This window comes from Prionailurus viverrinus, chromosome B1 (assembly GCF_022837055.1).
Source record: "Prionailurus viverrinus isolate Anna chromosome B1, UM_Priviv_1.0, whole genome shotgun sequence".
NCBI classification, from domain to species: domain Eukaryota; kingdom Metazoa; phylum Chordata; class Mammalia; order Carnivora; family Felidae; genus Prionailurus; species Prionailurus viverrinus.
In genome coordinates this window covers 31,847,571-31,861,999 of record NC_062564.1, presented here as the reverse complement: position 1 = coordinate 31,861,999, position 14,429 = coordinate 31,847,571, and the positions used below count along the sequence as shown (strand labels likewise).

Genomic DNA, 14,429 nt, shown 5'->3' with positions numbered 1-14,429 from the left:
CCAGGGACAGAGGGCAGGACGAGCACGGCAAGACACCAGACCAGCAGCTCGCGCACCAGGGCGCGGCGAAGGCCAGGCCGCCCCGGCGCAGCGCGGGGCGGAGAAGGAAGGGGCGGGAGCCAGGAGCCGGGCCGGCCGCTCCCCGCCCCGCCCCCTCTGGTCTCCGCCCCGGCCCTCGCCCCGCCCCGCCCCGCCCCGCCCCTCGGGCCCGGCCCGGCCGCTCCGCCCCTGGGTGACGTCACTGGCCAGGCCAGCCGGCGCCATTTTGAAAGTAGAGTCGCCTGCCCCTGCCGCCGCCGCCGCCGTCCCTGTCGTAGCTGCCGCCGCCACTGCTGGAGAAGGAGAGAGAGCGGGGAAGCCCCAGAGTGAAATCCACCATCCTCCTGACTGGTCTGCCCGCCCCTCCTTCCTTCTTCCCCGACCCCCGCCCTCTCCCCCCACAGGTGCCATCCGCCGCCATCCGCCCTCCCTACCCCCCCATCCCCAGGTGAGGGGGGTGAGTTCAGGAAGCGGCGACCCCGAGGAACCCAGCAGGGTCACCATTTGCAGCGCAACATGGCAGGTAAAGGAGAAATCACCCTCGTCCACTGACAAGGCACCGCTTCCTTCCTCCTCCCTCCATCACCCCCTAGCGACCGTCTGTGCCTCGCGTAGAGCCACGGGGCGCCCCTTGGATTTCAGGGAATTGGTCAAGTGGGGGGGGGGGGTGGGGTGGGGAGGGTTTGTTGAGGCGAGGGGCGGCAGTGATACCTAAATGGCTTTTTAAACGAGGGCTGGAACCTTGGCATGGGTGGGGGTGGGGTGTGTGCTGGCGAGCCGAGGGGTAAGGCGTGGGTGGGGCGGGGTGGGGGCGAGTGCAGATTTGTTCCTACTCCTTTGGACCCGGTGTAACCTCTGCTCCCCCCACCGTCTCCTCCCCGTCCTTCCCCCCCCTTCCCCCCCCCCCGCCCCGAGCTTTTTATACGGATCTTTCTCCGTATAATTCCAATTTTTTTTTTCCTGCTGCAAGCCTTCTTGGGTGTTTATACTAACGTATTTTGTACTGAGAGGGAAGAGTGCCTTACAAGTTAAAATACAATGGGGACCTATGTGTATTTTTTCCCCACTGTGGATACATGTATTTTTGAGACCATGAACCTTTATTTTTTGTCTCGAACCAGCTCCCTTTCGTTTCTTACCCTTCGTGTCCAAAGAGTGCAAGGCCTTGTTAATCCACCAAGTTGCATGAAAAATGTGATTTAAACTTTCCGTTTTGTATGTTAGTTTTTGTGCAGATGTCCTTTTCCCAAAAGGGTTTCGTGGAGTTAGTTAAAATAGTTGTGGAGTTCAGCGATATAAATAGCCAAGGGGATTGATTTAGGTAAAAGCTTGGGGGGGGGGGGGTGGGAAGGATGCATGGAGAAAACCGGCTTGGAATATTTAGCAAGGAATGATGGTGAAGGAAGGAAAAGGTGATTGCTTTGAGGATTATCTTTATACATTTTGATGTTGCTGAGTATCTTCCTGCTTCTAGTAGAACCAATTCTAGTTCTTGATTCAATTTCTTCCTTCATAGAGCCAGGGCATTTCCTTCTTAGTGCTTGGAAGTGAAATAGAAACATTGAGGAACTAAACCAATTCTCCATGCGTTTTCTAATATTTAGATAATCTTTAAATAATCAAACCTTTAAAAAAGTTAACATGTTGGATTGACTTAGGGTTTGCTGTAAACAAGTTGCTCCTTTGGCCTTGTCGAGTAAGTGAAATTGTTTTGCACAAGATGATGACAAACGAGCAAAACTGTTTGCAAGGTCCTTTGGACTCTGAGGGATAAGGTGGAGGGAGGCAAGACAAGCTTCCTCTGACAGGCTCTTGAGCATTTATTTCGGTTTCTTTTCCTGTCTGGAGCCCGTGATGTGCTGGTAATGAAATGCAAAGAAATGGGTGGTGAGTGTTGTGTGTGCTGTGTGTGTGCTCTGGTGATTGGGTTCACACGAATCATTACTCCTCACCCGGGGAGTAATGTTTCTGAAGTTTTCTCTTCGTTCCGTGTTTTGTGGTAGCTTAACCTTATTAACCCTTCTGTAGGCTTAAAGGAAAACTGTCTAATTGGTGGTATTTACTTTTCTCTGGTAGGTCTTGCGTGACTGTAAGGCTTTTACTGTCTTTGAGGGGAAGGGAAAATGGAAGTTTTGAACACATGTGCAATGTTAATGGTAGTACATGGCCTTTAGATGATCTCATACCTGGGATCTCTGTCTCTCCTCAAATGCAGTGCCAGCTATTGGAGACTAACCTTCCGAATTAATGCTCTGGGCTGGTGGTTGTATGTGTGGGCAGCACTAGGCTATTAGTATCATGCCAACCATGGATACCATCTCTGTGTTTACGAGAGTAAACATGAACAGAACTGAGTTTTAATTGGTATGTTTTCTTTTTCCAGGAGCTGGAGGAGGGAATGATATTCAGTGGTGTTTTTCTCAGGTGAAAGGAGCAGTAGATGATGACGTAGCAGAAGGTAAGAAGGCATTTAATAATGCAAAGTTTGAATATGGAATCTTCAAAATCTTGATTACTGAAGGATTTCTTTGCAGCTGAGTCTGTTCCAGGTTAAGAACATACTGTGTTTATTGCATAAGCAATGGGGGAACAGTTTTAAAGTCATCTTTCTGGAAAATAGTCTTCAGGTTTTTTTTTTTATTAATACCTTGTATCATTATTTTTTATTTCTATTAAATGAAAGGAGCACTGGATGATGATGTATTTAAAACCGTCACAAGAAAAATCTAAGGCTTGTATCATAAAGGTTTCCTGGCTGTATAAATTTCTTGTACAAATAAACGGTGATGCATTTTCATCATGTTTGTAAATCATTTTTAGATAATTGTGTTGAAATACGTATCAGCATTGAGCTCGGAAACATTTTTCAAAAATGAATATCTTTTTTGAAGGAAGATTTTTAGTTTTGTTTTGTTTTGTTTTTTAACTTGTGTACTTTGAGAGCGTGATGTTGGTTGACATTCTGTGAAGAAATGCTGACTCAAATGATGCATTTTATTGTCTTGTAAGGATTAATTTAGGTGGGTAAGAAAACAACAGTGTTGTGGATATATAGCATGGCTTCCTGGGAGCTTATTGTGGTGCAGTTAGAAGCTGGGTTTGATCGGTTGAAGTATTTAAGTCTTCTCCCAAATTTCTTAGTGTATTTCAAAAGCTTAACATTTTGAAACGTTAGGGATCTGCACTCATTTGAGGTGGTCTTAGGTGCTGGAGGCATTATTTCCCATAAAGTATTTGTGTTATTTCATTGTTCAGAAATAGTATTTAAAGTTTGAATTTTAAAGGTATCCTGTCTTGAATTACAGTAGGAATTTTTGAACAAAATTCAAACGAATTAAAATGTACTTTTAATGAAAAAAAAAAAAATGTCTAGGGGCACCTGGGTGGCTCATTTAAGCGTCCGACTCTTGGTTTTGGCTCAGGTTGTGATCTCACAGTTTGTGTGATGGAGCCCTGTGTTGGGGCTCTGCGCTGAGAGCATGGAGCCTGCTTGGGATCCCCCCCCCCCCCCGCCCCGCCCCTTTCATGCTCACACACGCACACACGCTCTCTCACTCTCAAAATAAACTTAAAAAAATTTGTCTAGTGAAAGTTTTTAAATCATCTTTCTCGAAACAGTATTGTCCTATTAAGATTCTGTTTCTCACCTGCTGCCTACAGTGCAGTTTGTTCTGAGGGTTTCTTTGATGATAGGATGATGACTTTGTATTGAGCCAGTGAAGGGTTTGGATTTGCATGTGCCCACGTCTTTCTCAAAGAAGTGTCTGATCAGTTTGGTGGGTCCTTTGGGGAGCCAACTGGTATCCATTATATTTGTGATACTTTACAGAGCCCTGTCACATTTCTGATGAGTCCTCATCTGTTTTTCAGATGAGAAATTAGACGCTTTAGTTAAGAGAGTTACTGATGGTCACACAAATGGTACAAATCAAGGTTTTCTGGTGAAGCCTATGGTGTTTGACTTGAGAGATCCTAAGTTCAAGGGAGGAGCCATATGTGACTCATTTTGTGATTCCATTACCTGTTGAATAGTAGGCAGTCGGATATTGGACCATTCATTCTGTGCTGTTGTGTAATATGCACCAAGTTATGAGAGTGGTGTATACTAGAAAACTTCTTTTGTTGACTGCCATTGATTTTTGTATGAAAGATCTGTTGGGGGGCTTCCTAAATGTTGAGCACTGGGGCTGCGAGGTGTCTGGAACATAAACCCTGCCCTGAAGGAGCTTGCAGTTTACTTGTTAAATGGTAGGCAGAAAGACCACATGAGTTTTATTTAATTAGAAGAAATTGATGGTTCCAAACTTAACCTAACTGAATCAAATGATAGTTTGTGATATGTATCATGGGATCAGTTGTAATTCTCCTCCTAATGCTTAGGAGCTGTATTTTGCTACTGATTCATCAAATAATTTTCTTTTGAGGTTGTTAAATAATACTTTAACATACAACCCCATCATCTTACCATGTTGAGGCTTAGTATGTACATTTTAATAAAAATACGACTTACTCTAGCACGTATGTGTATGCTAGTGTATTAAGCATCACAAGCACCCAGTTTTCAAATGATACTCCGTCAATTTGGGGATTTTTGCATACGGCAGCTTACATGTCATAGTGTATCATGTTTATGTTACTAAGGGAAGATTTGCTTTTCCAAAATAAGATTAATATGTTTTCTCCTTTGGTTTAGACTGTAATCTGTAAACAGGTTACATCTAGCTAAATCTTTAGTTCAGCTTGCCTGTTTTCTGTTAATGATGCATTGGAAGTTCTTTACCATCAAAAGCTCCAAATTGTCTTTCCTCCTACGTGCAGTTAGCTGTCATGGCATACCATTTTTACTTCTGTAATGCTTTAATCTTCTTTCCATACCCACTTTCAGCTTAGTTCAGGTTCTCAGTATCTTTCTTTTCAGGTTGCAGTAACTTCCTAAATTTCCTAAACTTCCAAAAATTTCCTGCTTCTCGTCCTTTGTTTTGCTTCTCAGTTGATCTTAAATGCTATCCCAGTTTTACGTTCCTCAGAAATCTTCAGTGGTCCCTGCATCTGCAGGGTTACATTCAAATATTTCAGCCTGGAGTACCAGACCTGTCACCAGTATGACCCCTATTTCTCTCAGTTCATTGCTGATGCGGTTCATGATCCAGCTCAGTGGATGCTGTTCTTCAAAAAAATTTTGTGCGCTCTTACTCTATCTAGGGTCTTTGTTTTTGCTCTTCCCACCTTGGAATGCCTGACACTCCTCCCATACTTCATCGCTGATCAGAATCCTTCAAGTCACATTTGTAACTCTTTTACTTCTCTTCCTTTTTTGGGAATATTTTTTACAGTCTTTCTTTATAGCACTTTGTATTTCTAATTTACCCTAAACCTCTGCGGTTATACTGTAAGCTTAGTGCAGGACTAATGCATCTTTGTGCTCTGTGCAGAACGTCCTATACAAACTTCTGTGCTTAGAACGATGCCTGGCACACAGTAGGTGTTGAGTATTTGTTGAATGAGGGAATGTGAGTGTTAGGAGGCTTTGAAGGGGAAAGAGATGGGGTGAAAAGATGATTGAGACATACTTCTGGAAATCGTAGAGGTATTTACTCAGCAGGCTTTGTAACTGGGTTGATGTTCTACAGCTGTGTAATGGAAAGAAGTCAGGAGACCTTGGGCTTTTATCCTGGTGACAAACTAGTGTATGTCACTTGGGATAAGTGCTTCTCTGGGTTCCAGTAAGCTTAGCCTTAAGGTGACAAGACTGGATTAGATGATTTCTGTTGTTCTTTATACTGTAGTCTAGTTACTTCTGAAAGATGTTTTAGAAAAGAAGCAGCTCAACATTATTACTGCGAAGTTAAATTGTGTGAGATGTTGGGCTCTTTGGGGGCCTTGATTTAGAAAGAAGTCTCTACTTAATCAAGGCTTAGACTTTTTCATTATGTACATTGCAGAACTAAGAATTTTAATGTTTGACCAGATACTCTTATAGACCTTTGGCCCACGTAGACACTTTTTGGGATACTTCTTCTGTGCATAGGTCTTTTTGGGCACTTTAAGTGGTTTACCTTTGGTGTAGCTTCTTGTCAGAGAGAAGGGTGAGGTACTAAAATCTCTATCATTCAGATGGTCTCCTGTCCTGCAGTTTTCATTTTAATCTTTGTGGTAGTAGTAGTAACATTTTATCATCTATACTTGAAAATTTTCCTTCACTGACCACTTTCTCTCACGAGACTAAAGGTAACATAGACACCAGATCTAGGCTACATAGTTTGAATCCTACTCAGTCCTTTACTAGCTGTGTAATCTTGGGCAAGGTAACTCACTTCTTTGTGCCTGTTTTCCTCTCTCTAAAATGAAGATCACAGTAAAATCTGTCTTAGGCTGTTGTTTTGTTGATTAAATGAGTTAATATCCAAAAAACAGAAACCTGGCTCATAGTAAGCGTATTATAAAGGATTTAGCTGTTATTATTTGGACACTTACAGTAAGTAAGGAAGAGTTGGAGAATGTGAAAACTGGGGAATTGTCCTTAAAGGTTACTAAGAATTTCTCCTCAGCCAAAGTGAAGAGATTTATACATATTCTTTGGTTCCACTAATATAAAGCTCAAAAAACACTCAGCACTAAACCATAGCCTTAGAGACACATATTAAACTGGTAAAACTTTGAAGAATAGCTACAAAATAATTGCTGTAAAAGCCAGTATGTGGTGGTTACCTTTAAGTGATGGACGGGAGTCGTTCTTGAAAGGGTCTGGGGAGGCCTCATGGAGACAGTGTCTTGACCTCGGTGGTGATTGTACTGACTGATTATCCTGGTCATTTTCTGGTGATTTGTGATTTGTGTGTGTTTGTTAGATTTCACCCAAAAAGGTGTATGTTTGTGTGTGTGTGTGTGTTTTTAAATCAATACTGTACTCTAAAAAGGGTTTAGAGCGAACACTGGCCATCCCCACCTTCACCCACTCTCTAATCCTCCCTCGTCCTTCTGAAGGCAATTAAATTGAACTCCTCTAGTTGTTGTATTCCTTAGTGCTTAATTTTTGTGGATAAAATGATATTTCTATTTCTCATCAGTTTTAGACATTTCCAGTTGACTTTCTAGTAGATGAAGATTAAGCTGTTGTCATTATCACCCCCATACCCCAACGTTATAGCACATATTATGGGTTAAGAAGTCAGTGCTCACAGTGGCACCTGGGTGGCTCAGTCGGTTGAGAGTCCAACTTCAGCCCAGGTCATGATTTTGCGGCTCCTGGGTTCCAGCCCCACGTCTGGCTCTGTGCTGACAGCTTGGAGCCTGGAGCCTGCTTGGGATTCTGTGCCTGCCTCTGTCTCTCTGCCCCTCTTCTGCTCATGCTCTGCCTGTCTCACTCTCAAAAGTAAACATTTAAAAAAAAAAGAAGTCAGGGTTCACATTGTTATGACCATTCAGATATATATTGAACCCCCATCACCTGGCATCATCAACCTATGGCGCATGCTGTCCTATGTATACATCACTTGATCCATTCCTAGTCCTCTGTATTTAGTAATAGAAACACTGATTGTATTTTTAAAATCTGGTTAAACAAATTAGAAAAACCAAGATCATCATTTAAAGTGAAACAGTAAGGAATTTTTCCTAATTTTTTTTTTTGCAGTAGCAATACCTGGTAATCTGTTATTTGCTTAAATTTTACTTGTGGAAATATTAAACATTCAAATACATGTGGATAATCTGAAGTCTGTAATTTTTGGTTAAAAATATGGGACTATTGTTAACCATTCAAGATGGTTATTTTAATTTAATGTAAATTTTCATTATTTAATAGTTAATATTGTTAACTATTAAATAGTAATTTTAAATATACATCATTTTAATGCGAGTATAATTTTCCTCATTTCCGTATTTGACATTCTTAATTTTTTATAGGAAATTGTTTTAGGATATGAGTTTATTACACGATGCCTGTTTTTATGAAACTTGGATCCACAGGCATAGCATCTTTTCAACGCTTGGCTTCCTGTTTACTTTTGGTAGGACTTAGACTTACAGACTGGTTCTTGGGGGAAAAAATTCAATAGTAGAGCCTAAGTATTCCCCAAATGAAGATATAACTAAAATTGTGAAAAACAATTTTTGAGATACCACATGAAATTTAATGTTTTTAAATCCATTCCATATATCTAATGCTACATACAGTGTAAACAATTTAAGATCATTTGTGTTCTGTGTTTCTTAGAGGAGTATGCATGTTAGATTTAGGCACTAAGGCCATTAGTAGGAAAAAATAGTAGAACCCTGATATGTGTGGATTTCAAAATAGTGGCACATAAGCTATATGTCAAAACCTAATGACCCGTAGGAAAGGCCTTATTTAACATTCTTGGATCACATGTGATACTCCTCCTTGCCCTTAACACACATTACTACTGATAGAAGTCTTGTGCTCATGCAGTAAAATCACTTAGCGTAAATTTGCCCATTAAATAATGTGAATGATTGTATTTATCTAGCATTAGGCAGTATCCTTGTTTTTTGTTTTGTTTCGTTTTTAATTTTTGGGGGGTGGGGTGGTGGCGGGCAGAGAAAGAGGTAGACAGAGGATCTGAAGCAGGCTCTGAGCTGACAGCAGAGAGCCCAGTGTGGGGCTGGAACTTGTAAACCGTGAGATCTTGACCTGAGCTGAACTTTAGGTATGTTCTGATACTCTTAGTGAACTAAATTTTAAAATTCTAGAAATCGTGGAATAAGCAGCATGATGAGAGGTTGTTTGAAGCAAAGAATTTGTTATTAAGTCAGTAAAAAGATTCCCATATATTATGTATTTGCACATCCGTATTTTCTTAGTTGAGTTGCAAGAGGAAAGATATATTTTAAGTTTCTTTTGTCGTTAATAGGAAAATTGAATGGTTGGACATAAATGTTTTATTTATTTTTTATTTTGTTATTTTTTTGCAAAAGTTTATTAGAATGTAAGATTAGAAAGGAAGAATAGTAGGAAAGCTCTCTTTACAGAGACGGGACATTTGGAAGTGAGTGCCCTGGGCATAGATGTTTTAGCTAATCTCAACTATAATCTCTTTACCTTAGGTGATAATGGAAAATACAATTTAGTAACCAAGGGTCCACAAGTGCCTTTTTAGTAGTAGTAAAGAGAAAGTCTTGGTGATACTTAAATTACATTTCTTATCAATAATTGAATTTGATTATTATCACTACATAATCAGCATGAGGAAGAGATGGCCTGGTCATCTTAATCACAGTGGTCAGCATTTATTGGGTGCTTAACTATGTGCCAAGTACTATGTTAGCTGCTTTATATATTTCATTAATCTTCACCAAAACTGAAATAAGTAGATGTTGTTTTTCCAGATTATAGATGAGGAAACTAGGCTAGGAAGATTAATTGTGTATTCTTGAGCAGGTGATGGAACTGGGATTCTTAACTTCAAATTTAATTTCCCTTCTAATGTCCGTAATGTAATTTTTTAATTTAAAAGCTTGCTATTTCTCTTAGTTTAAATGAGGGTGTTTTGAGGTTGTTGGAATGTGACTTGTTTAACAGAGTTGTTTGTAATGTCCAGTAGACGTTGTTTTGAAGTAATTAAATCCAATTTGGAGATTTTCTGGATTTCCTAATGGAATTTTTAAGCTAGGATGTTCTATAAGTGGGCTATAAGGGTTTTTTAAATCTTCTGAGGTCGTATGTCACATATTGTGTATACTTGTACATATGTGCATTTTTCTGATCAGAGAGGTCCACGCCATTGTCAAAGCAGCTATTTTAGAGTGTGGTCTGATGACTTCTCAACTCTTTCAGAAGGTCTATGAAGTGGAAACTATTTTCTTTTTTTTTTTTAATTTTTTTTTTTTCCAACGTTTATTTATTTTTGGGACAGAGAGAGACAGAGCATGAACCGGGGGAGGGGCAGAGAGAGAGGGAGACACAGAATCGGAAACAGGCTCCAGGCTCTGAGCCATCAGCCCAGAGCCTGACGCGGGGCTCGAACTCACAGACCGCGAGATCGTGACCTGGCTGAAGTCGGACGCTCAACCGACTGCGCCACCCAGGCACCCCTACTATTTTCATAATAACATGATGCTTGCCTTTTTGACTGTGTTGACATTTGCAGCAGTGGTACAAAAGCAATGTGGGTAAATCTGCCGGTTCCTTGGCATAATCAAGGCCGTGACACCAAATGGTACCAGTAGTCATGGTGATCTTCACCATGTACCAGTAGTTTAAAAATGCCAGTTTTACATATGAATGTCTTTGATGATGCAGTAAAAACTAATTTTATTAAATCTGACTCTTGAGTACATGTCTGTTAAACATTCTTTGTGACAAAATGAAAGGTACACCAAAGCACTTCTACTGCAGACCAGAGCACAGCGGTTGTCTGGAGGAAAAGCATTGGTGCAGTCACTTGGGTTTTAAGGTGAACTAGCTGCTGCTTTCATGGGACATTTTTGTTAGAAATAACTATGGACAAATAAGTGATGATTATTCAGACTTGGATATTCGGCAGAAATTTTCTCAAATGGACAGTGAATTTGTTGCCTCAGTGGACAGTATCTGTTGCCCATGATAAAATTTGAGCTTTCAAGCACAAATGAGAACATTGGAAGACATGTATCTGCCATCCTGAGTTGGATAACTTCCCAATACTCAAAGAATTTTCAGATAAGTTCAGTAGTAATATCAGTGACTGCAATTTTTTGATGTTATGTAATGAAAGGTGTCAACATTTGGAAGCTCTGTATAACTCTGAATCAGTGTTTTCCAAATATCCAATGCTTGTGAGGTTAAAAAATGACGCATGAGTAAAAATGCAAGACACAGCATTGGATTTTAATGGAACAGACAGCTGATATGGTTTCAGATTCCACAAACCTTTAAGAAACTACTGCTTGTCCAGTTGTGGTGTAGTATCAAAGGGATAACCATGATTACCTGAAAAGCCTATTGAAATACTCCTTTTTCAACTACGTACTTGAATGAACGTGGATTTTCTTCATACATCTAACACAACACACTGTGGTGTGTTGAATGCAGAAACAATCAAGAGACAACGGGCATCTTCTGTTAAGCCAGATTTGCAGCAGTGTAAAAACAGTGCCATTCTTCTCACTAATTTTTCGGGGAGCAGGGGAAGTAAAATCTCTTTCTTTTTTTTTTTTTTTGTTTTTGTTTTTTTGTTAATGTGTAGGGCTTATCATTAATATTTTTAAATTGATAAATATTTTAAAATTTGAAAGGCCTTTGGGGACCCTCAGATTTCAATTGTAAGGAAATCCTGCCACCCAGAAATACCTGACAGTTGTTGGTTTAGTCTGTTAGTAGATTTCACTGTATTGATGCTTTAAGAGAGTCTCACAGACCACTAGGTAAGTAATCAAAGTAACATGCTGCTTTTGTGCATGAATGTCCAAAGCTTTCCCATAAAAGCTTTCTTGTGACTTGATATTGTTTCAGCCTACTCCCTTGCTGTTCTTTGGATACCAAATTAGATCTGCTTAAGCTCTTTCAATCTGGTGATCTCGGTGAAGGAAGGATACCTTTAGGACTTTAAAATTATCTATTTTTAAACTTAATCTCCCTTACAAAGATTACATACTAGTGCATATTTGCCAAAATACTTCAGCTTTAAAAGTTTTTGAGGTCTCTTCCCACTATCTGTTCAGGTCCTGTTAACATTAATACTTAATGAAGGATTACTGAGTTCCTCAGAACCTGGCATGGTGCCATTTCTGGGTTGCTGCCTGGTTATTAGAAATGAGTTGGTGCCCTTGGCATTGTGTTTTATTCTGAGCCCAACATGTAGGAGTTTGATGTATTGTTTTTTCTTGGAAGAAAGGCATAAAATTGCCTTGGTAACTTTCTACTTACCAACTCTATTACTAAAGAGAGGGAATGGTGTTTTCTTTAAATTTTACTTGAAAGCACAACATAAGTCTATTTTAAAATAGATGCTGAATTTCCCATTCTAAGAATTCAGTATCAACTCTTGATTGCTTAGTATTTTCAGTACTTTTGTGGTTCTTTTTCTACCCTTTAAAGAACATTTGTCAAAGAACTTTAGGACTTTTAAAACTAGCTACACCAGTTTCTCTTCCATGTTCAAATGCTGGGTTTATTAAAAAGGAAAACTAATTTTTTATAATATATTTTTTAGTTAATATTAGCAGTAGTTGATTGAAATGTCATCTAGGTCTTTGCCAATGTCATATGTAGAATCCTTGGCAAATCATGATTGAATGCTTTTCTATAAGCCACTATACCAGGAGTTGTAGATTTGTAATTTTAGTTTCTTTTGGTTGACTTCCTCGGAGAAAACTGGGATTTTCTCTTCTGAAATCTTTGAATAATATCTTTTATACAGTTCGGGGGTGGGGGTTCATGGACCAATGACTGTGTTTAAGAACCTTTGCTTTAATTCAGGTTTTGCCTATGGTTATATGCCTATTGAAATTTGGAGGAGTTGAGGATATTTTATATGGAAATGATAACTTTTAGACTGTTAAGAGGGTATTCTTTCTTAGGAATCCTTTCAGTGCTTACCATTTCTTCTATGATATTAGAGGGATGACTCTTCTCTAAGGTACTGGACTTGACAACTTTAGTGTGTTTCCATCTTAATTTCTTTTTTTTTTAATCAAAAACTTGTCTCTATAACCATGGGAAAACTGTTAGAGGACTATATTGAGTTTTGAACCAGCTGCTTGTTCTATACTTCATTCAGAAGGAATCTAAATTCTTCATTAGCCTGTATTAAGAGAGATACCAAAGTAGATAAAAGGGATTGGTAAGAAATATTTTTAAATTTTCTAAAGATACGGAAAAATTTTAACTTATAGAACCTGACATTGTAGAGCTTTAGGTCTCCTTTGTGTGAAAGTGGAACCTTTTCGTCTCCTTTTTTCCAGCTTACCACAAAGTAAGAGTTCTGTGGGTCTGGAATAGATGTGTTTCTAAGATAACATAAGGGGAATAGTTAGTACATTTTTATAGACTCGTTGATTGGGAAGACTCTATTTCAAGAGAGAAAGGCTATTGTAGGCAATAAATAATTCCTTATCTAGGGATGCAACATGCAAAAATGGTTATTATAGGAACTGGTAGGCTTTTCCCCCTTAACATAAAAGGAGAATTAATTTTTTTCTAGCAGCAGAACCAGTTCTTCAAACGGAATATTTTTTAGCCTATAAAATAAAAAGCTACTTTTAATTTTAATGCATTTTTATTGTTAAAAATACATAACAAAAACCACATAACAAAGCTTACCTTACTAACGATTTTTAAACATACACTTGAGTAGTGTTAACTATTCACATCATTGTGAAACTCTCTAGATCTTTTTCATCTTGCAAAACTGAAACTGGACCTGTTAACACTTCCCTATTCTCCTGTCTGCCCCTGGTATCCACCATTTTACTTTGTTTCTATGAATTTGACTACCTTAGATAACCTACAAATGAATCCTAAGACAAAAAAGTATTTGTCTTTTTGTGACTGGCTTAACTTCATGTCCTCAGAGTTCATCCATGTTGTAGCACGTGACAAGATTTCCTTCCTTTCTAAGGTTTAATAATACTCCATTGTATGTAAATACCACATTTGTTTATCCATTCATACCTTGATGGACATTTAGGTTGCTTCCACCTCTTAGCTAGTGTGTGCTTTTTTTATAGATGTCTTTTTATACATGGCTCGGGTTCTATGGGAAGGAACAACAGAAATACTTTCTTTAAAATTGTTTTTTATGTTTGTTTCTGAGACAGAGCATGAGTGGGGGAGGGGTAGAGAAGAGAGGGAGACAGAGAATCCGAAACAGGCTCCAGGCTCTGAGCTGTCAGCACAGAGCCCTATGCAGGGCTCGGACTCACAAACCTTGAGATCATGGCCTGAGCCGAAGTCGGTCGCTCAACTGACCGAGCCACCCAGGCGCTCCAGAAATACTTTCTTTAAATGATTGGAGGTTGGGGTTGTAGACAAGGAATGATCAAGATTGTATTTTTTACAACAACCTTTGAGGTAGACACTGCCATTTTGTACACAAGGACACTGAAGCTCAGAGTTGAGCGTCGTTAATCTAAGATTGAGTCAGTAAAACTGTTCTGCTTTTTAGGCTTCCATGTTTCTTCTGTGTGGTTCAGTTTTTAAAAATAACTATTTGATTACAAATTTAAATCTTTTGTTCTCATAGGGAAAGGGTAGAGAGCTAAGGTGAGACCTTAGTTAGTATCCACAAGTGAACAAGAATATGTAATATTGAGTGCCCAGTGCTGTAGAGAATGTGTAGGAAATAGAACAGATCCTTCACTTCAGGTGTATTAGGAGGGTCCGAATTATTAAAATAAGCCTTTTCCATAACTTTGTGGCTTTTGGTATTATTAACCTGTTGACATTACTG

The 14,429-nt window shown here is 39.3% G+C and overlaps 1 protein-coding gene across 2 annotated transcripts in view; it reads left to right on the top strand.

The window, feature by feature from the left end:
* Positions 1–257: 257 nt before the first annotated feature.
* The window catches only part of PPP2R2A (protein phosphatase 2 regulatory subunit Balpha), an 86,285-nt gene continuing 72,113 nt past the window's right edge, over positions 258–14,429 (top strand). Inside the window, exons 1-2 of one of the 2 annotated variants that reach the window (XM_047856040.1) lie at positions 258–562; positions 2,423–2,497. In XM_047856040.1, coding sequence (XP_047711996.1) covers positions 556–562; positions 2,423–2,497 — 82 coding nt within the window. In that variant the 5' untranslated portion in view covers positions 258–555. Of the gene's footprint in view, positions 563–2,422; positions 2,498–14,429 lie in introns of those variants that run through there. The other variant, XM_047856042.1, reaches the window with a different exon arrangement.